The following is a 27,270-nucleotide window of genomic DNA, read 5'->3' on the forward strand; positions in this document are numbered from 1 at the left end:
TTAGAGAATCTGCGTTCTACTCACCTAGTTCACCTTCAACTCCAGTCAAATTTAACTTCGAGTTTCACTGCAGTGCAACATACTGCAGAATTCACCTGACGACTATAAAAAGCATGGGGGGATCTATTTTTGTTTCCTGAGTTCGTTAAGAGAAACTTTATGAAAAGAATGAGGACACTACATTCCCTAAAACACTCATCCAGTAATGAACTAAGGAAAACATTACGTCACAAATGTTGTAAAGCCATCTTTGAATTGTCTACAGTATCGATCAAATGAATCGAAATGTCATTCGATTTGAAGTAACATTTCTCGTTACGATATCAGTACAGCACATGGTTTTCGAATCCTGATCTTGCTCTGTGGTACACAATTACGATGTTGTAAATGGCACGCAACGCACTGAAACAATTAATCTCTATAGATCATTTATTTTTCAAAATAATATTTTCAACGTTGACATGTACGATTTTTGCCCAGTTAGTGACATGCAAAGGGTATCAACATTCTCGGACTGCGGGGAAATTGAAAAAAAAAAATCAAACACTTATTATCAACAAAATAACATATTTGATACAAAAGGTCACTTTCTTATATTTACATCTAGATCACCTAGAAAGGCTGTAATTATATATATATGGTTCTACGCGAATGCCTACTCATTTCTAAAAACATAATTTTAAGTAACGAAGCGTTCACAAAGTGCATAACTGCATTGCTGTAGTATTTGCTGAAGAGAAAGTGGGCTGGAGATCAAGATTAAACTTCGCAGTCGTTATGGATCTTTGACAAAATGTTAACTCTGACTATTGCGACAGATGTACCGTCAGTTGTCTTTTGCGGTGTGTTTGTGTTAAGTAGTGGATTAATAGCAGTGATAAGTACTAAGTAGGCGAGGTGTGGAGTGAACGTAGTGGGAGGATCATTTCGGTGAACTTCAAGGAGTAGTAACAGAATGTTAGTTTCATTATTAAAGAAAATGTTACTGGTGTGTCTCTGTAACCACGAGTTGAACGAACATTTCATGTTATAGGACACCGAGGATAAATCTCAATGAGCCGCGATGGGACCAGTCCACGTATTGGGGCCGGGTGCGGCACTTTTTCGCAATAACTAATCCTTTAAATATCCTTGCATCAGAAGCTGAATTAAACCGCGCAAAGGAAATCGTAGAGACATACAAGTAAGGTCGTCTGCCGAGTTACTGCCAAAAGTCGTATAAATGTACTGACAGTCTTCATAATAGCATTTTTATTCCCTTTTTCAAGAGCTGGTGGTGACGTAGGTAATCTGACAGAAGATGAATTGTGGAGAGCCAAGGAACTATATGATTCAGCGTTTCATCCAGATACTGGCGAGAAGATGATGTTAATTGGTAGAATGTCTGCACAGGTTCCAATGAATATGACAATAACTGGATGTATGATGACTTTTTACAAGTAAGTTTATGTTGTTTGTGATTTAATACGCTAGCAGTTTTGCCGAGTTGAGTACACTATAGCCTAGTCTGCACTACCATTATTTATAAAAATTATGACCAAGAGTCAATAAAAGTGGAGGAAAGTAACTTGTCAGTTTAGGCTGTCTTAATGTCATGGGTCAGAGGTGAAATAGCAACGAACAGTGGAGATATTATTAGTTTTAGATTAGATTTACTTTCATTCCAATTGATCCGTAGTGAGGAGGTCCTACAGGATGTGGAACATGTCACAAAAACAACAATACACGACAAATATTTACAATTAAAACAAGTAAGCTAATGTACCATTCCACAGGTCCCAAGTGGAATGATCGTCATTTTTTAATGAACACTAAGAGTCATTTTACAAATACTAATGCACTGAATTTAAAATAAAAAAGTTTTTTTATTTATTTATAAGGTAATAAACATGTAATACAACTACTGTAATACTTATTTACAATAAACACATTACTGCACTGAAATGGTGTAGAAGTTAGATTACACACACACACACACACACACACACACACACACTCTCTCTCTCTCTCTCTCTCTCTCTCTCTCTCTCTCTCTTTCAATGAACACATTACTGCACTGAAATTGTGCAGAAGTTATGTTGTACTTATATACAAATCAGTTGGTTTTACTAAGAAATTCATCAATGGAGTAGGAGTTGGTCACCAATAAATCCTTTAGGCTTCTCTTAAACTGAATTTCATTGGTTGTTAAGCTTTTTATGGCTGCTGGCAAGTTATTGAAAATGTGTGTTCCTGAATAATGCACACCTTTTTGTACAAGACTAAGTGACTTTAAATCCTTGTGAAGATTATTCTTATTTCTAGTATTGATTCCATGAATTGAGCTGTTGGTTTGAAAAAGTGATATATTTTTAATGACAAATTTCATTAAGGAATAAATATATCGGGAAGCAGTAGTTAGTATCCCTAGTTCCCTACATGGGTCGACAGAAGCGTCCGATCCCACGCGTCGGCTTTGACCCGTGACTTAAGGATGTTGTGTGTGACGTCATGACGGCGCGGAGTTTGGTTTGAGTGTGGCTGTCTCCAGTTCTGTTTTATCTTATTTTATTTACTTTTCTGATATATTCGTTCTATCTAATGAGATTTTTTTTAAAATTTAAAAACACTTATTACTTATTTTAATTGTCTGTTTCCTCCAATTTCTGTTTGTTTATTATATTTATCTTTCTGATCTGTTCATTCTATGCCGTGAGATTTTTTTTTAAAAAAGACAAAAAACACTAATCGTCTACTGGAGCATCTTTATCTTCTATGGGTTGCAGGGGTTACGACCCCTGGGGCGGTGGGTGAGTATTCATGCATGGCTGTCTTCACTTACACGTTGTAGCTACGCAAGGCGTCTAAATTTATGTATATTTAGTTTTCCCCCCACCCAAAACACCCCATTTCCCGCGCTTGTCCTGTTAGTGTCATTAGGCTTCTTGTGGAAAGTGTGTGTTTTTGTTTCCGTCATATTTGTGACGTCATGGGTCAAAGCAGACGGATGGGATCGGACGCTTCCGTATTTCCCCCTAAACAGGCTTCTGCAGGATGTTCTTGAGTTCACACCACATATAACTCTTACTGCACATTTTTGTGCCCGGAAAACTTTAGCTTGGCTTGATGAATTACCCCAAAAAATAATCCCATATGACATTATGGAATGAAAGTAAGCATAGTATGCCAGCTTTTTCATTTTTATATCCCCTATGTCTGACAAAATTCGCATTGAAAACAGAGATTTGTTAAGATGCTTCAGCAGTTCTGTGGTGTTTTCCTCCCAGTTGAATTTATTATCAAGCTGTAATCCCAAGAATTTAACACTGTCCACTTCTTCTATCTTCTTGTCATCATATGTTAAACATATACTCTTGGGACACCTCTTACAAGTTCTGAACTGCATGTAGTATGTTTTTTCAAAGTTTAGTGACAAAGAATTGGCACAAGAATGTCCACAAATATTTTATTGGTTGATCTTTCTAAGACTACACTTGCTTTGCTATTTATTGCAATGTTTGTATCATCGGCAAACAAAACAACCTTGGCATCTGGTAATGTTACTGATGAAAGGTCATTGCTATACACAAGAAAAAGTAAGGGCCCCAAAATGGAACCTTGTGGGACCCCACATGTAATTAGTTCCCATTTGGATGATGCCCGATAGCTTGATACATGTCTCTTTCCTAATAATGTAGTAGCTTGTGTATGGCTATAAGTGCAATACCTGGAGTGGGGATGCCTAGAAGCAAAGTGCACCTGGAAATGGGGGACTGCAGTAAGCTGTGACAAAATGTGGTGAGTCAGTTTTCAGCCATCTGACTGCACGACTGGTAATAAAAATCCCATTTTGTGGAACATGATAAGCTGCACATGTGTGCTCCATATTATTTCATGATACTCTCTGTTGTTAATGAGTGGTTTTCAACAGAAAATGCTATATATGCTTTCACTGATCAAATATTAAATGCAATGAATAACCGAACATCACCCATTTCTGATCTCTCAAAGGCTTTTGATTGTGTGAATCGTGAAATTCTTCTAGATACACTTAAGTATTGTGTTAAGAGTGTGACAGTGCACAAATAGTTTCATACTTAACTGGAAGAATGTAGAGAGTTGAAATTAACAGTACAGATAGTCTACAAAAACCAGCAGATTCCTCTAACTGGGGAGGTATCAAGAATGGTGTCCCACAAGGTTCAGTCTTGGGTCCGTTATTGTGCTTAATATATATTAACGAGTTGCCACTCTGTATTCATGAAGATGCAAAGTTAGTTCTTTTTGCTGATGATACAAGTATAGTAATCACACCCAAGAAGCAAGAATCAGCTGAGGAAATTGCAAATAATGTCTTTCAGAAAATTATTTAGTGGTTCTATGCAAATGCACTCTCACTAAATTTTGAGAAAAAACAGTTTATACAATTCTGTACAATAAATGGCATAATACCATTGATAAATATAGACCCCCCCCCCCCCATGAACCATGGACCTTGCCGTTGGTGGCGAGACTTGCGTGCCTCAGCGATACAGATACCCGTACTGTAGGTGCAACCACAACAGAGGGGTATCTGTTGAGAGACCAAACAAACACGTGGTTCCTGAAGAGGGATAGCAGCCTTTTCAGTAGTTGCAGGGGCAACAGTCTGGATGATTGACTGATCTGGCCGTGTAACAGTAACCAAAATATCCTTGCCGTTCTGGTACTGCGAACGGCCGAAAGCAAGGGGAAACTACAGCCGTAATTTTTCCCGAGGGCATGCAACTTTACTGTATGATTAAATGATGATGGCTCTCCTCTTGGGTAAAATATTCCAGAGGTAAAATAGTCCCCCATTCGGATTTTCGGGCGGGGACTACTCAGGAGGACGTTGTTATCAGGAGAAAGAAAACTGGCGTTCTATGGATCGGAGCGTGGAATGTCAGATCCCTTAATTGGATAGGTAGGTTAGAAAATTTAAAAAGGGAAATGGATAGGTTAAACTTAGATATAGTGGGAATTAGTGAAGTTCGGTGGCAGGAGGAACAAGACTTTTGGTCAGGTGAATACAGGGTTATAAATACAAAATCAAATAGGGGTAATGCAGGAGTAGGTTTAATAATGAATAAAAAAATAGGAATGCGGGTAAGCTACTACAAACAGCATAGTGAACGCATTATTGTGGCCAAGATAGACACGAAGCCCACGCCTACTACAGTAGTACAGGTTTATATGCCAACTAGCTCTGCAGATGATGAAAAAATTTAAGAAATGTATAACGAAATAAAAGAAATTATTCAGATAGTGAAGGGAGACGAAAATTTAATAGTCATGGGTGACTGGAATTCGGTAGTAGGAAAAGGGAGAGAAGGAAATGGAGTAGGTGAATATGGATTGGGGCTAAGAAATGAAAGAGGAAGCTATCTGGTAGAATTTTACACAGAGCATAACTTAATCATAGCTAACACTTGGTTTAAGAATCATGAAAGAAGGTTGCATACATGGAAGAACCCTGGAGATGCTAAAAGGTATCAGATAGATTATATAATGGTAAGACAGAGATTTAGGAACCAGGTTTTAAATTGTAAGACATTTCCAGGGGCAGATGTGGACTCTGACCAAAATCTATTGGTTATGTGCTGTAGATTAAAACTGAAGAAACTGCAAAAAGGTGGGAATTTAAGGAGATCGGACCTGGATAAACTGACTAAACCAGAGGTTGTACAGAGTTTCAGGGAGAGCGTAAGGGAACAAATGGCAGGAATGGGGGAAGAAATACACTAGAAGAAGAATGGGTAGCTTTGAGGGATGAAGTAGTGAAGGCAGCAGAGGATCAAGTAGGTAAAAAGACGAGGGCTAGTAGAAATCCTTGGGTAACAGAAGAAATATTGAATTTAATTGATGAAAGGAGAAAATATAAAAATGCAGTAAATTAAGCAGGCAAAAAGGAATACAAACATCTCAAAAATGAGATTGACAGGAAGTGCAAAATGGCTAAGCAGGCATGGCTAGAGGACAAATGTAAGGATGTAGAGACTTATCTCACTAGGGGTAAGATAGATACTGCCTACAGGAAAATTAAAGAGACATTTGGAGAAGAGAGAACCACTTGTATGAATATTAAGAGCTCAGATGGAAACCCAGTTCTAAGCAAAGAAGGGAAAGCAGAAAGGTGGAAGGAGTATATAGAGGGTCTATACAAGGGCGATGTACTTGAGGACAATATTATGGGAATGGAAGAGGATGTAGATGAAGATGAAATGGGAGCTACGATACTGCGTGAAGAGTTTGACAGAGCACTGAAAGACCTGAGTCGAAACAAGGCCCCGGGAGTAGACAACATTCCATTAGAACTACTGATGGCCTTTGGAGAGCCAGTCCTGACAAAACTCTACCATCTGGTGAGCAAGATGTATGAGACAGGCGAAATACCCTCAGACTTCAAGGAGAATATAATAATTCCAATCCCAAAGAAAGCAGGTGTTGACAAATGTGAAAATTACCGAACTATCAGTTTAATAAGTCACGGCTGCAAAATACTAATGCGGATTCTTTACAGACAAATGGAAAAACTAGTAGAAGCCAACCTTGGGGAAGATCAGTTTTGACTCCGTAGAAATGTTGGAACATGTAAGGCAATACTGATCCTACGACTTATCTTAGAAGCTAGATTAAGGAAAGGCAAACCTACATTTCTAGCATTTGGAAACTTAGAGAAAGCTTTTGACAATGTTGGCTGGAATACGCTCTTTCATATTCTGAAGGTGGCAGGGGTAAAATATAGGGAGCGAAAGGCTTTTTACAATTTGTATAGAAACCAAATGGCAGTAATAAGAGTTGAGGGGCATGAAAGGGAAGCAGTGGTTGGGAAGGGAGTGAGACAGGGTTGTAGCCTCTCCCCAATGTTATTCAATCTGTATATCGAGCAAGCAGTGAAGGAAACAAAAGAATAATTCGGGGTAGGTATTAAAATCCATGGAGAAGGAGTAAAAACTTTGAGTTTCGCCGATGACATTGTGATTCTGTTAGAGACGGCGAAGGACTTGGAAGAGCAGTTGAATGGAATGGATCGTGTCTTGAAAGGAGGATATAAGATGAACATCAACAAAAGCAAAACTAGGATAATGGAATGTAGTCGAATTAAGTCGGGTGATGTTGAGGGTATTAGATTAGGAAATGAGGCACTTAATGTAGTAAAGGAGTTTTGCTATTTGGGGAGCAAAGTAACTGCTGATGGTCGAAGTAGAGAGGATATAAAATGTAGACTGGCAATGGGAAGGAAAGCGTTTTTTGAAGAAGAGAAATTTTTTAACATCGAGTATAGATTTAAATGTCACGAAGTCGTTTCTGAAAGTATTTGTATGGAGTGTAGGCATGTATGGAAGTGAAACATGGACGATAAATAGTTTAGACAAGAAGAATATGTCTTTGTCTTTACTAAACCTTTGTTAATAGGTATTACACAATGAAGCTTATGGGTACCTGGAATTGTCCTTGTATTTGTGAAACATTGTTTCAGTTTAGCTGTATCTTCTTCATGATGGGGAAACCAATGTATAATGGAAGACACATGAAGGAATATTTTCCTTGCACCACTCAAAAAACTGTAGTGATGTAAAGATATGATATTCGTAAGTTCGCTTGATGCTGGCAAGTCTTGCTAATCTCTTTACAGTCCCTGCTACCCCATCACAAGGTCCTTTACCATGCGCTGTAGCAAAAAAATGCCATTCTGCTGTAACATCAAAATCTTCTTGATGGTAGGACAGATTCATAAAGTTTCTGTTTATGTATTGGGCAGCACATCCATCCAAAATGTATTAAATGTGCATTGGATTTGAAAACTGACGTTTTAAGAAATTTATGAAATTTGTCTGGAAAGAATAAACACACACTATATCATGCTGAAGGCAGTCAGATATAGGAATACAGAAGCATCCGATACCATCCGTCTACTTTGACCCATGACGTCACCAGTATGGCGGAAACGACCATTCACTAAAACTCCAATATCGTGCCTATGACGTCATTACATAAACATGACAACAAACACGAAAATAGATCAAAAAACCATCACACACTTCTTCCTCCAAAAATATAGTCAAACTAACGGGACAAGCATGGGAAATTGGGGGTTTTTGGGTTAGGACAAACAAAATATAAACACATATAAACACCCACTACCATACCAAATGACACAAAACGACAAAATATAAGCGACGACACAAAATTCCCCAAATTCCACTACACACAATATCCTCATGAATCGGTCACTTCCCTTCACCTATATAGATCAGTCGCAATTGTCAATACCACATCATAACAATCCAAAAATTTCACCATGCCACAACTAGTGGTACCACAAAAACACCTAGACAAACGAAATTGGAATCGTAACTTCCGTTGACCTATATCGCCCAACAGCAACTCAAGATACCAAAACACCGATACCTACAACCACACATTGAAATCGAACACTTCCCTTGACCTATATAGGTCTACAGCAGCTCAAGATACCAAAACACCCATAGCTACAACCACGCATTGGTATCTAACACTTCACTTCACCTATATAGGTCAACAACTACTCGCAAAGCCAAATCACCGATACCACCAACCAAACAACTCAGAAATACCCCACCAACCATCATAACTAACCTCCACGCTGTCATGACATCACACACCACAGAATCTGACGGGTGGAATCAGACGCTTCTGTTGACCCTCAGATATTTCCATGTATGATACATGTCGTATTTTGTTAGTGCTTGAGTCTCTGTAGTGAGCTACAAATGGGTGAATTGTAGCCTGTGAATTATTCCAGTGGACTTGTACCCCACCCTGAATGGTGAAGGAGTAATTTTCCACAAAGTCACAAAGAACAAGACACTCATTTACTTTGAGACCTTCTTTAGTGATTTTACAGAAATGTGACTGCTGCTGAGAGATAAATGAGTGCAGTAGGAGCTGTTGTAACCATGATGCAAACACCTCAATGAAATCCCCCAGGGGGTCCACAACTCTTTTGTGGATACGTGCGTAGCGAGCACGGGACCCCGAGCTAATGTGGCCTTCCTTCCTTTCCGGGCTGCATACCTTCCCTTTCCGCATCCTTCCCCATCCCTATCTTCGCCCCTCCTCCCCTCACCTCTGGCTCTTTCCTTCCCTTTCTCCCCATCTGGGAGTATGGTTTGTGCCTACGTCCGGAGACGGACGCTCGTAAATGTACTGCATTCTTCGCCTTCCTTGCTTTTATGTCTTCTTCCTTCCTTTGTCCTTCTCTTTTCCTTACCTCTTCTCTTTCCCTTTTCTCCGCTGCGGCGTTTGAGACCTCTCATCTTTCCTTTCCCTTTCTCTTTCTTCCTCCCTGTGCGTGTCTGAAGGCCGACCCACGCCTTTTGTGCGTAGCCGGTGACGGGGTAACGCGTAATTCCCCGCCCCGGGTAGACAGGTAGGACACGTACGTACCCCCTGGTAACGGCCAGGCCCAGGGAGGGGTGATTACCCGAGCTGATACCTTCCGAAAGTGCCGATTGGTTCCTCCGTCCGTTTGTTGGGAGGTGTGACCTGAGGTGTGAACAATCACCTAAGGCGGGAGTGCCCTCAGATAGGGCCCCCACAAGGGAGGAGCGCGCCATCGGAGACACCGGTAATCATGGGGGATTCTTCCGCAATGGTTTCCTCACCTTCCACTATGTCTGCTCACAAACGTAAGTATACTGAGTCTCAGCCACAGACGATTCTTCCATCGTTGCCACAGCTCCTTGTTGTTTCTCGGTCTGATGAAGGTCACGACTTCTCCACGGTCAACCCTTTCATTATTCAGAAAGGTGTCGATGCAATTGCAGGTCCTGTAAAGTCTTGTTCCAGATTACGGAATGGCACCCTGTTGTTAGAAACACACAGTGCCCTCCAGGTACAAAAATTGCTGTGTACTTCTCTGCTCCACACCTTCCCTGTCCGGGTGGAACCGCACCGTACCTTAAATTCCTCGCGTGGAGTCGTTTATACACGCTCCCTCGATGGATTGTCTGACGAAGAAATTCAGCACTATCTGTCTGACCAGGGCGTAACGGCAGTTCATAGAGTTATGAAACGGGTTGACACGAACATCATTCCAACCCGCACTGTCTTCTTGACATTTGACAAAGTTCAACTCCCATCGAAAATCAAAGCAGGCTATGAGATCATTTCCGTTCGCCCTTACGTCCCAAACCCTACGCGTTGCTATCGATGTCAGCGGTTCAGTCACACCAGCCAGTCCTGTTCCAATCCGGCCAGATGTGTTACGTGTGGCAAGGATGCCCATGAGGGTGCTTGTCCACCACCATCCCCTCGCTGCATCAACTGTATGGGTGACCACCCTGCTTCCTCTCGAGATTGCCCCGTTTTTAAGGACGAAAAGCTCATCCAGGAAATAAGAGTGAAGGAAAAGGTGTCGACCTTTGCTGCTCGAAAATTATTCGCCAGTCGACAGCCCACCGTGCCCCAGACAGGAAAATACAGCACTGTCCTTGCTTCTCCTCGGCCAACAAAGGAGGCGGACACGCAGACTTGCGACCTCACCTTTAGTGCCACGGTCATCAGATCGGCCAGCGCAAAGATCGCCCGTTCAACCTCACCACTTTCGCCTGCCCACTCTATGGCTCACCCTCCGTCGGGTTCTGCTAAATCTCGTGCCCAAAAGTCAGACGCCAAGTCTTCGAAAAAAGAGCATACTCGTGAAGAGTTTTTACGTACCGCAACTTCACAACCATCGGTTCCTCCTTCATCTAAACATCATTCTTCCAAGAAGGCTACAAAGAAACCCAGTTCCTCTCCTTCTCCGCCAAGGCGTGTCCCATCTACAGCACCACCTGACGGAAATCGCCCTCGGCCGTCTTCTGTGTCGCCGAGGCGCACTGCTGGTGGCCGGTCAACCGGCCGATCGCTGGTGGCAGGGGCTGCTCCTGACCAACCTATGGATCAGGATCTTCTGCCTTCGGCTGAATGCCATTCCATGCTGTCGGTCGCAAGCTCTGAGCAGTCGTTGAGTTGACAGCACCCTTGGTCACATTCCTCCATTTTCTGTTCACCCTATGTCCATTATCCACTGGAATATCCGCGGCATTCGAGCCAATCGGGATGAATTGTCGGTCCTCTTACGATCCTACTCGCCGGTCATCTTCTGTCTTCAGGAAACAAAGCTGCGTCCCCATGACCGCTTTGTTCTCCCTCATTTTCAGTCCGTCCGATATGACCTCCCCTCTGTTGAAGGCACTCCAGTCCATGGAGGACTCATGATTCTTCTCCATGATACTCTCCATTATCACCCAATCCCCTTAAACAGTTCCTTCCAAGCTGTCGCCGTCCGTCTTTCCCTTTCTGGATACACGTTCTCTCTTTGTACTGTATACATTCCATCATCCACACCAATGGCATGAGCTGATCTCCTTCATCTTCTTGGTCAGCTTCCACCCCCCTATTTGCTGGTTGGGGACTTCAATGCCCACCACCCGCTTTGGGGATCTCCACATCCTTCACCACGTGGCTCTCTATTGCTAGACGTCTTCCACCAAGCGGATCTAGTTTGCCTCAACACTGGGGTCCCCACATTTTTGTCTGCCTCCACGACAAATTTATCTCATTTGGACCTTGCGGTCAGTACTGTTGCGCTAGCTCGGCGCTTCGAATGGTTCGCCCTTGATGATACACACTCGAGTGACCACTTTCCATGTGTCCTCAGACTGCAGCCTCAACTGCCATATATGCGCCCGCGACGCTGGAAGTTTGCCCAGGCCGACTGGACACTTTTTTCGTCTCTAGCGACATTCGATGACCGTCACTTTCCCAGCGTTGACGATGAGGTCACACACGTTAGCGACGTTATTCTTACAGCTGCGGAACGTTCAATACCACACACCTCCGAATTGCCCCGGCGCCCCCCAGTTCCTTGGTGGAACGAGGCATGCCGTGACGCAATACGTAAGCGGCGACGTGCTCTTCGCATTTCCCGTCACCATCCTACTTTGGCCAACTGTATCCGCTATAAGCAGCTCCGTGCGCGATGCCGTCGCGTCATCCGCGATGGCAAGAAGGCAAGCTGGAAATTCTTTATTAGCTCATTTAACACCTTCACTCCCTCCTCGGAAGTTTGGAGTTGGCTTCGACGGTTCTCAGGCGCGCCTAGTTTCTCCCCGGTCTCTGGGCTCACTGTCGCGCATGATACCATAGTGGACCCCGTTGCAATTTCTAACTCGTTGGGTCAGCACTTTGCTGAGATTTCGAGTTCTTCCAATTACCCACCAGCGTTTCTCCCGAAGAAACGTGCAGCGGAAGTGCGACATCTTGCTTTCTCCTCTCAAAATCACGAAAGCTACAATACTGTTTTCTCCATGTGGGAACTCCAACATGCCCTCTCTTCTTCTCGCTCCTCCGCCCCAGAACCGGATGGTATCCATGTCCAAATGTTGCTGCATTTATCAACCCATCGTCTGCGTTACCTCCTTCGCCTTTATAATCGAATTTGGACCGACAGTACCTTTCCCAGACGGTGGCGGGAAGCTGTTGTCGTTCCCGTTCCGAAACCTGGAAAGGACAAACATCTCCCCTCTAGCTATCGCCCCATTTCTCTCACGAGTAGTGTCTGTAAGGTTTTGGAGCGTATGGTGAATTACCGTTTAGCTTGGTGGCTGGAATCCCGCAGTCTTTTAACACCAGCCCAATGCGGATTTCGGAAGCATCGTTCTGCAGTTGACCATCTTGTTGCTCTCTCCACTTATATCATGAACAATTTTCTCCGGAAACGCCAAACGGTAGCAATATTTTTCGATCTGGAGAGAGCATACAATACCTGTTGGAGGACAGGCATCCTCCGCACACTGTTCTCTTGGGGCTTTCGAGGCCGGCTGCCCCTTTTTCTTCGCGAATTTATGGCAGAGCGCACTTTTAGGGTGCGGGTGAACACTACTCTCTCCCGTACTTTCTCCCAAGAAAACGAGGTACCCCAGGGATCCGTGCTGAGTGTTGTACTGTTTGCCATCGCCATAAATCCAATTATGGATTGTTTCCTTCCTGATGTTTCGGGCTCCCTCTTTGTGGACAATTTTGCGATCTACTACAGCTCTCAACGGACCAGCCTTCTTGAACGACGTCTTCAAGGATGTCTCGATCGCTTCCACTCGTGGAGCATCGAAACCAGCTTCCGTTTCTCACCCAGTAAGACCGTTTGTGTCAATTTTTGGCGACGTAAGGTGTTTCTTCCGCCCTCCTTACATCTAGGTCCTGTCAACCTTCCGTTTTCAGATGTCGCTAAATTCTTGGGTCTTATGTTTGACAGAAAACTGTGCTGGTCCTCCCACGTTTCCTATCTTTCGGCTCGCTGTCTGCGATCGCTTAACACCCTCCGTGTCCTGAATGGTACCTCCTGGGGAGCGGACTGAGTGGTCCTTCTCCGCCTCTATCGCGCCTTAGTGCGCTCGAAATTGGATTATGGAAGCATAGTCTACTCCTCTGCTCGGCCGTCTATTCTTCGGCGTCTCAACTCTATCCACCACCGTGGATTACGTTTAGTGTCTGGAGCTTTTTACACTAGCCCTGTGGAAAGCCTTTATGCTGAGACTGCTGAACCTCCGCTGTCCAATCGGCGAGCAGTCCTCCTGAGTCGTTATGCTAGCCATCTGTCTTCCATGCCTGCTAATCCAGCCCATGACATATTTTTCGACGCCTCCTTTGATGTAGGGTATGCAGGCCGCTCCTCCTCCCTACTACCCCCGGGAGTCCGCTTCCGTCAACTGCTCCATTCTCTTTCCTTCCGCTTTCCTAAAACCTTCTTGACAACTTGGGGTACAGCACCGCCTTGGCTCCATCCCCGGATCTGCCTGCTCCGTGACCTTTGTCAATTTCCCACTTGTTTATCGTCGGGCATTTGCTGCTCTATGTGTACAAATGACGGACGCCACATTTATTTACACCGACGGCTTGAAAACATCGTTAGGTATAGGGAGTGCCTATATTGTTGGCGACACCCCAAATCGCTTTCGGTTTCCCGACCAGTGTTCGGTTTATACTGCGGAGCTTTACGCTGTTCTCCAGGCTGTCCACTACATCCGCCGCCATCAGCGGATACAGTACGTTATCTGCTCAGATTCTCTCAGCTCTCTCCTCAGTCTCCAAGCTCTTTACCCTGTGCACCCTCTGGTCCACCGGATTCAGGACTGTATGCGCTTGCTCCACCTGGGGGGCATCTCGGTGGCGTTCCTCTGGCTCCCGGGACACGCTGGTATCTGTGGGAATGAGGCGGCCGATATAGCGGCCAAGGCTGCAGTCTCTCTTCCTCGGCCAGCTATTCAGTCGCTTCCCTTCACCGATCTACGGAGCAGTTTATGTCGCAAAGTTGCTCATTTATGGCATGCTCATTGGTCAACGCCCTTCCTTGCGCTTGGACCTCTTCCTCCTGAACGCGTCGTCGGGAGGAGGTAATTTTAGCTAGACTCCGGATAGGGCACTGTCTTTTTAGCCATCGACATCTTTTAAGCGGCGATCCTCCCCCACTCTGTCCCCACTGCTTTCAGCTGTGGGCGGTAAGACACCTTTTAATTGAATGCCCCTATTTTAATCCGTTACGCTCCCGTCTACAGCTATCGCCTGATCTATCATCGATTTTAGCAGATGACACGCGCTCAGCCGACCGCGTTCTCCAGTTTATTGGTGACAGTGAAATGACGTCAGTCATTTGCAGCTTTTTTTTGGGGACAACCACCCCCTTTCTGTAGTGAATTTTTAAGCATTTCTTCTATTTTTAGTTTCTCCAATTTTATGACTTTGTTCCCATTGCTGCTGGTTTACAATTTCGGTTTTTTACTGTCTTAAGTCACGGGCTGGGCGCTAATGACCATAGAAGTTTTGCGCCGTAAAAAAAAAAAGATGCTTGTATGATGGTAATGTGTATTCGTCACTCTTTGTTTGTACTTTAAGTTTACAGTCTTCAATCATTAATTCTGGTGCAAGACACACACATATACAGCATGGGTTTCCCTGGCATTGGCGAGAACACAGTGCTTTGGCTGCAACTCTCAAAATTCGGAGAATTCAGTATTTACATCTAGGTATTTATCTTCGAAATATGTATACAGTTCCTTAAGGTTGTGCATCACTAGTTGCTTTTGTTTATGTACTGTAATTCCATTTTCTTTCACAGACACAGTCTTTTCTTCCTGGCATCATATGGCTCACGTCATGATCCCAGTAAAAATCACACACACACTGAACAATTTTCTCACGTAATGTCTTACCTGATTTTGGATATGGTGTCACTAATATACCATGTTTGCTACCAACTGTTTTGCTCTCTGTACCATGTAATAAGAAGCAGAAAATTCTTTCATAGTTTTCCTTATACTCCAACTCTCTGTAAGTACAGTTAGAATTTGTGTTTTGTCACACATACGGTCTGAATTGAAAACTTATCTTTCAGATGGGTGATAATTTCACTTTCAACATTTTCAGTCTCTTCTTTTTCCGGTTGTGCCATATAAGTATGCTCCAACACGGAGGCTATTTTTTTCCAGTTTTTGCTTTGGGTACTTTTTCTCACTCTGAAGCCTCTTTTTCTTCACAGGAGATTCACCTAAATACCAAAGCACTGAGTGCCAGATCTGATGCTACTTCATCTTCACTTAAATCTTCTCTGGAAGTAGCTGGCACAACTGAGGCAACGTCTGCAGTGATTGTTGGGTTTTGCGATTTTTTTTTTCTACATTTTCTGCAAATTTTTCTAACAATACATTAGGATATTTGTTTATAATCTGCTCCTGAACATTCCTTAAATTCTTCTGCACTCTTGCATGACCATCTTCCTTAAATGGATTGTAACAATACAATGTTGACTTAAAATTCATTTTTTACTAAATATTACTTTAAAACACATTTACACTTCACTTTGTTAAGCAAACCACCGCCTTAAAACATATGAAACAAAATTTGTGTAATATACACTCCTGGAAATGGAAAAAAGAACACATTGACACCGTTGTGTCAGACCCACCATACTTGCTCCGGACACTGCGAGAGGGCTGTACAAGCAATGATCACACGCACGGCACAGCGGACACACCAGGAACCGCGGTGTTGGCCGTCGAATGGCGCTAGCTGCGCAGCATTTGTGCACCGCCGCCGTCAGTGTCAGCCAGTTTGCCGTGGCATACGGAGCTCCATCGCAGTCTTTAACACTGGTAGCATGCCGCGACAGCGTGGACGTGAACCGTATGTGCAGTTGACGGACTTTGAGCGAGGGCGTATAGTGGGCATGCGGGAGGCCGGGTGGACGTACCGCCGAATTGTCCCCCTGCGGGTCCGGGGATTAGAATAGGCCCGAGGTATTCCTGCCTGTTGTAAGAGGCGACTAAAAGGAGTCCATCCCCCTCACGGGGGTAGTTAGCGCCTGCGTCCGGAGATAGACGGTTTCACGACCTATAATCGTGGTCTTTTTGGTTTTTCACTTCTCGTTTCTTCCTTCCTTTTGTTGGTTCCTTTCTTTGCTCTTCTCCACCTCACTGTCTTCCTTACTCTTTCCCTTGACTTCTCCTTGCCTTCTCATTGCCTTTTTCTCCTTGCCTTCTCATTGCCTTCTTTTCCTTGCCTTCTCATTGCCTTCTTCTCCTTGCTTTCTCATTTCCTTCTTCTCCTTGCCTTCTCTGGTCTTCGCCTCGGCGTTTGAGACAGACTGTCCTCTTTCTCCCTCTCTCTTCTTTTTCTCTCTTCTTCCTTCCTCCCTGTGCGTGCCTGAAGGCCGACCCACGCGTTCGCACGCGTAGCCGGTGACGGGGTAACACGTAAGTCCCCGCCCTGGGTAGACATGTAAGGCACGCGCGTACCCCCTGGTAAAGGCCAGGCCCGGGGAGGGGTGATTGCCTGAGCTGATACCTTCTGACCATGCCGATTGGTCCCTCCGTCTGTTTCTCGGGAGGTGTGACCTGAGGTGTAAACATTCACCTAAGGCGGGAGTGCCCTCTGAGAGGGTCCCCACAAGGAAGGTGCGCGCCATCGGAGACGCTGGCAATCATGGGGGATTCCTCCGCAATGGATTCTACTCCATCGCTTTCGACTTCTGCCCAAAAACGGAAACGTGACCAGCCACCAGTGACAAAAGTACTACCACCTGCCCCACAGTTCCTCGTCATTTCTCGATCTGAGGACGGAAAGGATTTTTCCTCTGTCAACCCTTTCGTTATCCAGAAGGGCGTAGATGCCATAGCCGGATCTGTCAAATCTTGTACCAGGTTGCGTAACGGTACCTTATTACTAGAAACTGAGAATGCCTTTCAGGCACAAAAACTGCTTCGGGCCACACTCTTGTACACGTTCCCTGTCCGGGTGGAGGCCCACCGAACTTTGAATTCGTCTCGTGGTGTAGTCTATAGTAGCTCCCTCGACGGATTGACTGACGAGGAGCTTCAATCTTTCCTCGCTGAGCAGGGCGTGACGGCTGTCCATAGGGTCATGAAAAAGGTCAACAATAACCTTGTGCCGACCCGGACACTTTTCTTGACCTTCGAAAGTGTTAAGCTGCCATCGCGCATCAAGGCGGGCTACGAGGTTATTTCTGTTCGCCCCTATGTCCCGACACCTACGCGCTGCTACCAGTGTCAGCGTTTCAATCACACTCGACAGTCTTGCTCCAATGCGGCTACATGTGTCACTTGTGGCAGGGATGCCCATGAGGGTGACTGTCCACCTCCGTCTCCTCGTTGTGTGAACTGTCAGGGTGACCATGCCGCATCCTCCCGCGACTGTCCTGTCTATAAGGAAGAACGCTGTATCCAAGAAATTCGGGTCAAAGAGAAAGTGTCCACCTCGGCTGCTCGCAAGCTATTGGCTAGTAGGAAGCCCACGCTGCTCCCAGCGGGGAAATACAGCACTGTCCTCGCCTCTCCTCGGACTACCCGGGAGGTAGCAACCCAGACATGCGATCTGACCTTCAGCACCACGGTCGTCCGTTCGGCCAGTGCTAAGGTCGCGCGGTCGACGTCTCCTCTTCCTCCCATCACCCCACAGACACCAGCCACTTCCTCAGCTTCTGCTAAGTCGAAGACCCCGAAGTCAGATGCACGGGCCTTCAAGAAGGAACCATCCCGTGCAGACTTCCTCCGTCCCTCGACCTCCCAGCCTTCGACCGGTACTTCCACCAAACGTCCTTCTAAAAAGGCGCATAGGAAGCACAGTTCTCCTTCTCCGCCACGGCGCCTTTCTTCTCTTGCGCCACCCAGCGGTTGCCGCCCCAGGCCGTCATCCGTTTCGCCTGGCCGCACCGCTGGTAGCCGAACATCTGGCCGTTCACCGGCGGAGGAAGCTCCCCCTCCCGGCCATCCTCCCGAGATGGCCGATGACCCTATAGACCCCATGGACGATGACTGTCCGCCTACTGATAGTGGCGGCAGTGCTCGCTCGAAGCCAGGCCCTAAGCGGCCTTCGAGGTGACCCCTTCTCTCATCTTCCTTTTCTTACGATGGCACTTATTAACTGGAATATTCGCAGCATTCGCTCCAACCGAGAGGACTTGAAGTTGCTGCTTCGCTTGCATCGTCCGCTCGTCGTAGCCCTCCAGGAAACGAAGCTACGCCCATGCGATCAAATTGCCTTGGCACACTACACCTCTGTGCGTTTTGACCTACCCCCTGTGGTAGGTATCCCAGCTCATGGAGGGGTTATGTTGCTGGTCCGGGATGATATTTACTACGATCCCATCACGTTGCACACCGGCCTGCAGGCAGTTGCCATCCGCATTACTCTCCCCACCTTTACGTTTTCCTTTTGTACCGTTTACACTCCATCATCTGCCGTTACCAGGGCAGACATGATGCAACTTATTGCTCAGCTACCTGCACCATTTTTGTTAACTGGAGACTTCAATGCCCACCATCCCCTTTGGGGCTCTCCAGCATCCTGCCCGAGGGGCTCCTTGTTAGCAGACCTTTTCAACCAGCTCAATCTTGTCTGCCTCAATACTGGCGCCCCTACTTTTCTTTCGGACACATCTCATACCTATTCCCATTTAGACCTCTCTATCTGTACTCCCCAACTTGCACGCCGGTTTGAGTGGTATGCACTTGCTGATACATATTCGAGCGACCACTTCCCGTGTGTTATCCATCTCCTGCAGCATACTCCCTCTCCGTGCTCCTCTAGTTGGACCATCTCCAAGGCAGACTGGGGGCTCTTCTCTTCCAGGGCGACCTTCCAGGATCAAACCTTCACAAGCTGCGATCGTCAGGTCGCACACCTCACAGAATTCATTCTCGCTGCTGCTGAATATTCCATCCCTCACCCTACTTCTTCTCCACGTCGCGTACCGGTCCCCTGGTGGACCGCAGCATGTAGAGACGCTTTACGTGCTCGTCGACGTGCTTTACGCACCTTTAAACGCCACCCTACAGTGGCGAATTGTATTAATTATAAACGATTACGTGCTCAGTGACGTCGTATTATTAAAGAAAGCAAGAAAGCCAGCTGGGCTGCTTTCACAAGCACCTTCAACAGTTTTACTCCTTCTTCTGTTGTCTGGGGTAGCCTGCGCCGGCTATCTGGCACTAAGGTCCACTCCCCAATTTCTGGCTTGAAGGTCGCGAATGAAGTCCTTGTGGCCCCTGAGGCTGTCTCCAATGCCTTCGGCCGCTTTTTCGCCGAGGTTTCGAGCTCCACTCATTACCACCCTGCCTTCCTCCCCCGCAAACAGGCAGAGGAGGCTAGGCCACCTGACTTCCGCTCCTCGAATTGTGAAAGTTATAATGCACCATTCACCATGCGGAAACTCGAAACCGCACTTGGCCGATCACGGTCCTCCGCTCCAGGGCCTGATTCTATTCATATTCAGATGTTGAAGAACCTTTCTCCTGCGGGTAAAGGTTTTCTTCTTCGTACATACAATCGCATCTGGATTGAGGGACATGTTCCCGCATGCTGGCGCGAGTCTATTGTTGTCCCGATTCCTAAGCCGGGGAAGGACAAGCACTTGCCTTCCAGTTATCGACCTATCTCGCTTACCAGCTGTGTCTGTAAAGTGATGGAGCGAATGGTTAACTCTCGATTGGTTTGGCTGCTCGAGTCTCGACGCCTACTTACCAATGTACAATGTGGATTTCGAAGGCGCCGCTCTGCTGTTGACCATCTGGTTACCTTGTCGACCTTCATTATGAATAACTTCTTGCGGAAGCGCCCGACCGCGGCTGTGTTCTTTGATTTGGAGAAGGCTTACGACACCTGTTGGAGGGCGGGCATTCTCCGCACCATGCATTCATGGGGCTTTCGCGGTCGCCTCCCTCTTTTTATTTGTTCCTTTTTATTGGATCGACAGTTCAGGGTACGTGTGGGTTCTGTCCTGTCCGACACCTTTCGCCAGGAGAATGGGGTGCCACAGGGCTCAGTTTTGAGCGTCGCTCTGTTCGCCATCGCGATCAATCCAATAATGGATTGCCTCCCAGCTCATGTATCAGGCTCCCTTTTCGTGGACGATTTTACCATCTATTGCAGCGCGCAGTGTACACGTGTCCTGGAGCGCTGTCTTCAGCGTTGTCTTGACCGTCTTTACTCCTGGAGTGTCGCCAATGGCTTCCGTTTTTCTGCCGACAAGACGGTCTGTATTAATTTCTGGCGCTACAAAGAGTTTCTCCCACCGTCCTTACGACTTGGTCCCGTTGCTCTCCCAATCGTGGAGACCACCAAATTTTTAGGCCTTACCTTTGACAGGAAACTTAGCTGGTCTCCACATGTGTCATATTTGGCCGCCCGTTGTACCCGTTCTTTAAATGTCCTCCGTGTTCTCAGTGGTATGTCGTGGGGAGCGGATCGAACCGTCCTACTTCGTCTATATCGGTCGATCGTCCGCTCCAAGCTGGATTATGGGAGCTTCGTATACTCCTCTGCACGGCCATCCATCTTACGCCGCCTCAACTCCATACAACATCGGGGTTTACGACTTGCGATCGGAGCATTTTATACCAGTCCCGTAGAGAGTCTTCATGCTGACGCTGGCGAATTGCCACTCACTTACCGGCGCGATATACTGCTTTGTCGGTATGCCTGTCGGCTACTGTCAATGCCCGCCCATCCGTCTTATCGTTCCTTTTTTGACGACTCTCTTGACCTTCAATACGGGTTGTATGTCTCTGCCTTGCTACCCCCTGGAGTTCGCTTTCGTCGCCTCCTTCAACACCTTAATTTTTCACTCCCTGCAACCTTTCGAGTGGGCGAGAGCCGCACGCCACCTTGGCTCCAGGCTCAGGTCCGCGTTCACCTCGACCTCAGCTCGCTCCCAAAAGAGGTCACCCCCGGTTCGGTCTACCACTCCCGTTTTTTGGAACTTGGTTCGAAGTTCATCAACATGTCTCTAAGACCAATGACGGGGTCGGGTGTTCCTTTATTGTCGGGGCACAAAGTTTCCAATACCGGCTCCATGGCCATTGTTCGGTCTTCACAGCTGAGCTCTTTGCCCTCTACCAGGCTGTTCTTTACATCTGCCGCCACCGACATTCTGCTTATGTCATATGCTCAGATTCCCTGAGCGCCATCCAGAGCCTCAGTGATCCGTACCCGGTTCACCCTTTCGTACACCGGATCCAACGCTCTCTCCAGCAGCTGGTGGACGTCGGTACGCCGGTTAGCTTTATGTGGGTTCCTGGCCATGTCGGTATCCCTGGGAACGAAGCTGCAGATGCCGCGGCCAAGGCTGCGGTCCTCCAGCCTCGGACAGCTTCTTGTTGTGTCCCTTCGTCCGATTTTAGCAGGGTCATTTGTCGGCGCGTCGTGTCGCAGTGGCATGCCGATTGGGCTGCACTTACCGACAACAAGCTTCGGGCCTTAAAACCTCTTCCCGTGGCTTGGACGTCCTCCTCACGCCCTTCTCGGCGGGAGGAGGTCGTTTTAGCAAGGTTAAGAATTGGACACTGCCGGTTCAGCCATCGCCATCTGCTGACGGCTGCGCCGGCGCCGTTCTGCCCATGTGGGCACTTGCTGATGGTTAGGCACATTTTAATGTCCTGTCCAGATCTTACCACACTGCGCCTCGATCTTAACCTGCGTAATACTTTCGATGCCATTTTAGCGGATGACCCACGAGCAGCTGCTCGTGTTCTTTGTTTTATCAATTTGACAAACCTCGCTAAGGACATTTGATGATGTTTTTTAATCCTCTGCCTGTCCGTCTGTCTTTTATTGTGTTTTCCCTTTTAGTTGTTGTTGTCAACTTGTGCCTCGCGGTGCATTTTTAGAGTAGTCAGGGCGCTAATGACCATTGAAGTTGTGCGCCCTAAAACCACAAAAAAAAAAAAAAAAAAAAAAAAACCGCCGAATTGCTCAACACGTGGGGCGTGAGGTCTCCACAGTACATCGATGTTGTCGCCAGTGGTCGGCGGAAGGTGCACGTGCCCGTCGACCTGGGACCGGACCGCAGCGACGCACGGATGCAGGCCAAGACCGTAGGATCCTACGCAGTGCCGTAGGGGACCGCACCGCCACTTCCCAGCAAATTAGGGACACTGTTGCTCCTGGGGTATCGGCGAGGACCATTCGCAACCGTCTCCATGAAGCTGGGCTACGGTCCCGCACACCGTTAGGCCGTCTTCCGCTCACGCCCCAACATCGTGCAGCCCGCCTCCAGTGGTGTCGCGACAGGCGTGAATGGAGGGACGAATGGAGACGTGTCGTCTTCAGCGATGAGTCGCTTCTGCCTTGGTGCCAATGATGGTCGTATGCGTGTTTGGCGCCGTGCAGGTGAGCGCCACAATCAGGACTGCATACGACCGAGGCACACAGGGCCAACACCCGGCATCATGGTGTGGGGAGCGATCTCCTACACTGGCCGTACACCACTGGTGATCGTCGAGGGGACACTGAATAGTGCACGGTACATCCAAACCGTCATCGAACCCATCGTTCTACCATTCCTAGACCGGCAAGGGAACTTGCTGTTCCAACAGGACAATGCACGTCCGCATGTATCCCGTGCCACCCGACGTGCTCTAGAAGGTGTAAGTCAACTACCCTGGCCAGCAAGATCTCCGGATCTGTCCCCCATTGAGCATGTTTGGGACTAGATGAAGCGTCGTCTCACGCGGTCTGCACGTCCAGCACGAACGCTGGTCCAACTGAGGCGCCAGGTGGAAATGGCATGGCAAGCCGTTCCACAGGACTACATCCAGCATCTCTACGATCGTCTCCATGGGAGAATAGTAGCCTGCATTGCTGCGAAAGGTGGATATACACTGTACTAGTGCCGACATTGTGCATGCTCTGTTGCCTGTGTCTATGTGCCTGTGGTTCTGTCAGTGTGATCATGTGATGTATCTGACCCCAGGAATGTGTCAATAAAGTTTCCCCTTCCTGGGACAATGAATTCACGGTGTTCTTATTTCAATTTCCAGGAGTGTGACTAGTTGAAATAAGTCTCTCTGATTGGCTGATCACTAAAACTGGCTTATGTTGATTGGTTGAAATAAGTGTCTCTCATTGGCTGTTCACAGCTAGAAATATTAACGAACTGGTCTGAATAAAAGTAACTGCTATTGGCTGGTGTTATAGAAAAAACTGGATACATAGCTGCGTACTACACGTTGGTGGTGTGACAAAATAATTTTTTGTGCATGGTGCCTTTGGTGTGCCATCTTGATATTTACTGTGTTTATAGTAACATACTGGAGCAATTAGGTATATTAAAAAAAATTGAATTGGGGTGTTTTGAGATATTAAAGGTCAACGGTCAAGGTCAGTGACCTTTAGTATGAACATTCTCAGAAACCTGCTATGTGGCATATCAATGTAAAGGTCTATTCGTTAGCTTTCCAATGGTACCATTTTCATTGCTGTAAGTGAATTAGAACCAGAATTACAGTCATTTATGTTGTGACATACGCATGTAAATTTAGCATAAATTCCAAACTTTCCAGACCTGTAACTTTGTTCACAGTTGTTATACACTTCTGCAAATTGGTATTTTCCATCTCTTATCTGGGTCGTTGAATGCACCAAATTTAAAAGAAATCTGAGAGGGTCAGGTTGAGAGGTGCGTTGAATTGAAATTGAATGATTCGTCAGTGTCATAAAACTGTACTAAATTGTGCTGACAGTGACTGATTTTAGATGGTGCTGCTTACACTGTGAAAATTTCTTGTAAATTATATTATTTATAGTGCAAGTTTTATGGTGTGTGTAGCCACGTAGATTAACTGATAAAAATGGTTTGTATGGAGGCTAGAGGGTTGATACAATCCTGTCTCCTAGGTGTATAAGGGGAATTGATTGGTCGCAAGCTATGCATATAGGTTTTTGGGTGGGAAACAAAAGGTATCAAAACCTCATTGTAAGATAGGATCCTAGAAAATTGTAGAATGAATCTCTGCTAGGACTGCATGGTAACATGTTATGAAGAAATACACCGGGATTGAAATTCTTCAATAAAGCGAAAGCAGTGTTTTAGTGGGTAAAGTTGGTTTTCTTGTTTGAGCACCTCCTGCGGGTCCGGGGGGTTAGAATAGGCCCGAGGTATTCGTGCCTGTTGTAAGAGGCGACTAAAAGGAGTCCCTCCCCTTCAAGGGGATAGTTTGCGCCTGCGTCCAGAGACGGATGGTCCCACGACTTACATTTGTGGTCATTTTGGTTTTTTGCTTATTGCGGTTTCTTCCTTCCTTTGTTTGGTTCCTTTCTTTGTCCTTCTCCCTCTCTCACTGTCTTCCTTGCTTTACCTTGCCTTCTACTCCTTGCCTTCTTGTCCACCCTATGGTATCCGCCTCAGCGTTTGAGACAGTCTGTCCTTTCTCTCCCTCTCTCCCTTTTTTTTTTTTCTTCTTTCCTCCTTGTGCGTGCCAGAAGGCCAACCCACGCGTTCGCACGCGTAGCCGGTGACGGGGTAACACGTAATTCCTCGCCCTGTGTAGACAAGTAAGGCACTCACGTACCTCCTGGTAAAGGCCAGGCCCAGGGAGGGGTGATTGCCTGAGCTGACACCTTCCGACCATGCCGATTGGTCCCTCCGTCCATTTCTCGGCAGGTGTGACCTGACGTGTAAACATTCACCGAAGGCGGGAGCGCCCTCTGAGTGGGACCCCGCAAGAAAGGAGCACGCCATCGGAGACGCTGGCAATCATGGGGGATTCCTCCGCAATGGATTTCTCTTCTTCTTCTTCTCTCTCGACTTCTGCCCAAAAACAGAAATTTGACCAGCCATTGCTGACAAAAGTACTACCGCCTGCCCCAAAGTTCCTCGTAGTTTCTAGATCTGAGGACAGAAAGGATTTTTCATCTGTCAAGCATTTCATTATTCAGAAGGGTGTAGATGCCATAGCCAGACCTGTCAAGTCTTGTACCAGGATGCGTAACAGTACCTTGTTGTTAAAAACTGAGAGCGCCTTTCAGGCACAAAAACTGCTTCGGGCCACACTCTTGTACACGTTTCCTGTCCGGGTGGAGGCTCACCGCACTTTGAATTCGTCGCGTGGTGTGGTATATACTAGAACACTCGACGGATTGACTGACAAGGAGATTCAGTCTTTCTTCGCTGAGCAGGGCGTGACGGCTGTCCATAGGGTCATGAAAAAGGTTAACAATGACCTTGTACCGACCCGGAGCCTTTTCTTGACCTTTGATAGTGTTCAGCTACCGTCACGCATCATTGCGGGCTATGAGGTTATTTCTGTTTGCCCCTATGTCCCGACACCTACGCGCTGCTACCAGCGTCAGCATTTTAATCACACCTGCCAGTCTTGTTCTAATGCGGCTAAATGCATCACTTGTGGCAGGGACGCCCATGAGGGTGACTGTCCACCTCCGTCTCCTCGTTGCGTGAACTGTCAGGGTGACCATGCAGTGTCCTCCCACGACTGTCCCATCTACAAGGATGAACGCTGTATACAGGAAATTTGGGTCAAAGAGAAAGTGTCCACCTCAGCTGCTTGCAAGCTATTTGCTAGTAGGCAGGCCCACACTGCTGCCAGTGGGGAAATACAGTACTGTCCTCGCCTCTCCTCGGACTACCAGGGAGGTGTTGATGCAGACATGCGATCTGACTGTTTTCACTACGTCGTCCGTTCGGCCAGTGCTAAGATTGCCCAGTCAACATCTCCTCTTCCTCCCGGCACTCATAAGACACAAGCACCTTCATCAGTTTCTGCCAAGACTAAGACCCAGAAGTCAGATGCACGGGCCTTCAAGAAGGAACCGTCCCATGCAGACTTCCTACGTACCTCGACCTCCCAGCCATCGGCCAGTACTTCCACTAAACGACCTTCCAAGATGTGACAGAGTGATGTACTTCGGGCAAGTGAGAGACTGTTTGTTTACTCTTAGGACAATGTATCTTTGACATGTTATATTGTATGTTCTGTGACTATGAAATAAAGTGTTGTTAGTGCTAATCGCTGCGCTACTGTGATTCACGACATAAGAATTTTGGTGCTGAAACCCGGGATAGACTTTGCCCGAGACAATTTCCACGATTGCCGTAGTGAACCGAATTCTGGACGCACGTCACGCGGCAATACTACGAGGGGGCTTACTGCAGCGATTTGTCACACCACGCAACAAGCTCTTCGACGACAACCACCGGCATACACAGTTAAGTTCAATTGAATTATCACGCAACATGTTTTGTAGTTCCATTTGTAAAGGCAACTGATTACATTATTGTCTCTGTGTACTGCTATTGTAGCTGTTGGATTAGTGCTTTAACGAATTATCAGATCCTACGCTACGCCTGTAGATTGTTTATGACTAGTGCTGCCATCTAGCGACAATCAATTGAACTACTTCGACTAGCGATCCAAAGATAACGCATTACTAGGACCAGCTGATAGCTAGCCGACACTGCTTTAAACTTTGGGGTAATGGAACGGAATGGACATGCCAGACCACAAACCAGAAGCACAGTTACACTCTCTAAAGAGAAAACGTATGAGAGAAAGAACAAACATTACGCGACTCGTAGCGGAAGTTGCAAGGTTGTCAGACACATCGGAAATCGTGGATTATAAATATTACAACGATAGATTGGGAAGCGTTCTAGACCGCCTCGTAAAATTAGATGAGGATGTTCACGAGTTGTTGGACGATGACGAATACGAAGAAGATGTTCTTAAATGTGAAGATTATATAGACACCGCGAAACTCACAGTTTCTCGATTGTCTCACGAAATAGAGAAACAGCTTGCGAAATCAATAGCAGACATAAAGATTCCCGACAATCCGCTGGTACAATCTGTAACATGAGTGTTCCCACAGCTTCAGTAAAACTTCCGCCGATCAAGCTTGAGCCTTTTTCAGGCGATATCGAGACATGGGCACGATTCT

General features: G+C 46.5%; 2 protein-coding genes across 3 annotated transcripts in view; one reads left to right on the forward strand and one right to left on the reverse strand.

The window, feature by feature from the left end:
• LOC126175898 (ubiquitin thioesterase trabid) overlaps window positions 1-260 on the reverse strand; it is a 112,441-nt gene extending 112,181 nt beyond the window's left edge. For both annotated transcript variants that reach the window (XM_049922956.1, XM_049922955.1), the window contains exon 1: window positions 25-260. The gene's annotated coding sequence lies outside the window, so the exon portion shown is untranslated. The remainder of the gene's footprint in view (window positions 1-24) is intronic.
• A 540-nt stretch (window positions 261-800) lies between these two features.
• The window catches only part of LOC126175899 (sideroflexin-1), a 137,164-nt gene continuing 110,694 nt past the window's right edge, over window positions 801-27,270 (forward strand). Inside the window, exons 1-3 of the mRNA XM_049922957.1 lie at window positions 801-957; window positions 1,034-1,183; window positions 1,269-1,439. Of these exons, the coding sequence (XP_049778914.1) occupies window positions 956-957; window positions 1,034-1,183; window positions 1,269-1,439 (323 nt within the window). The 5' untranslated portion in view covers window positions 801-955. The remainder of the gene's footprint in view (window positions 958-1,033; window positions 1,184-1,268; window positions 1,440-27,270) is intronic.

The sequence above is a fragment of the Schistocerca cancellata genome, chromosome 3 (genome assembly GCF_023864275.1).
Source record: "Schistocerca cancellata isolate TAMUIC-IGC-003103 chromosome 3, iqSchCanc2.1, whole genome shotgun sequence".
Taxonomy (NCBI): domain Eukaryota; kingdom Metazoa; phylum Arthropoda; class Insecta; order Orthoptera; family Acrididae; genus Schistocerca; species Schistocerca cancellata.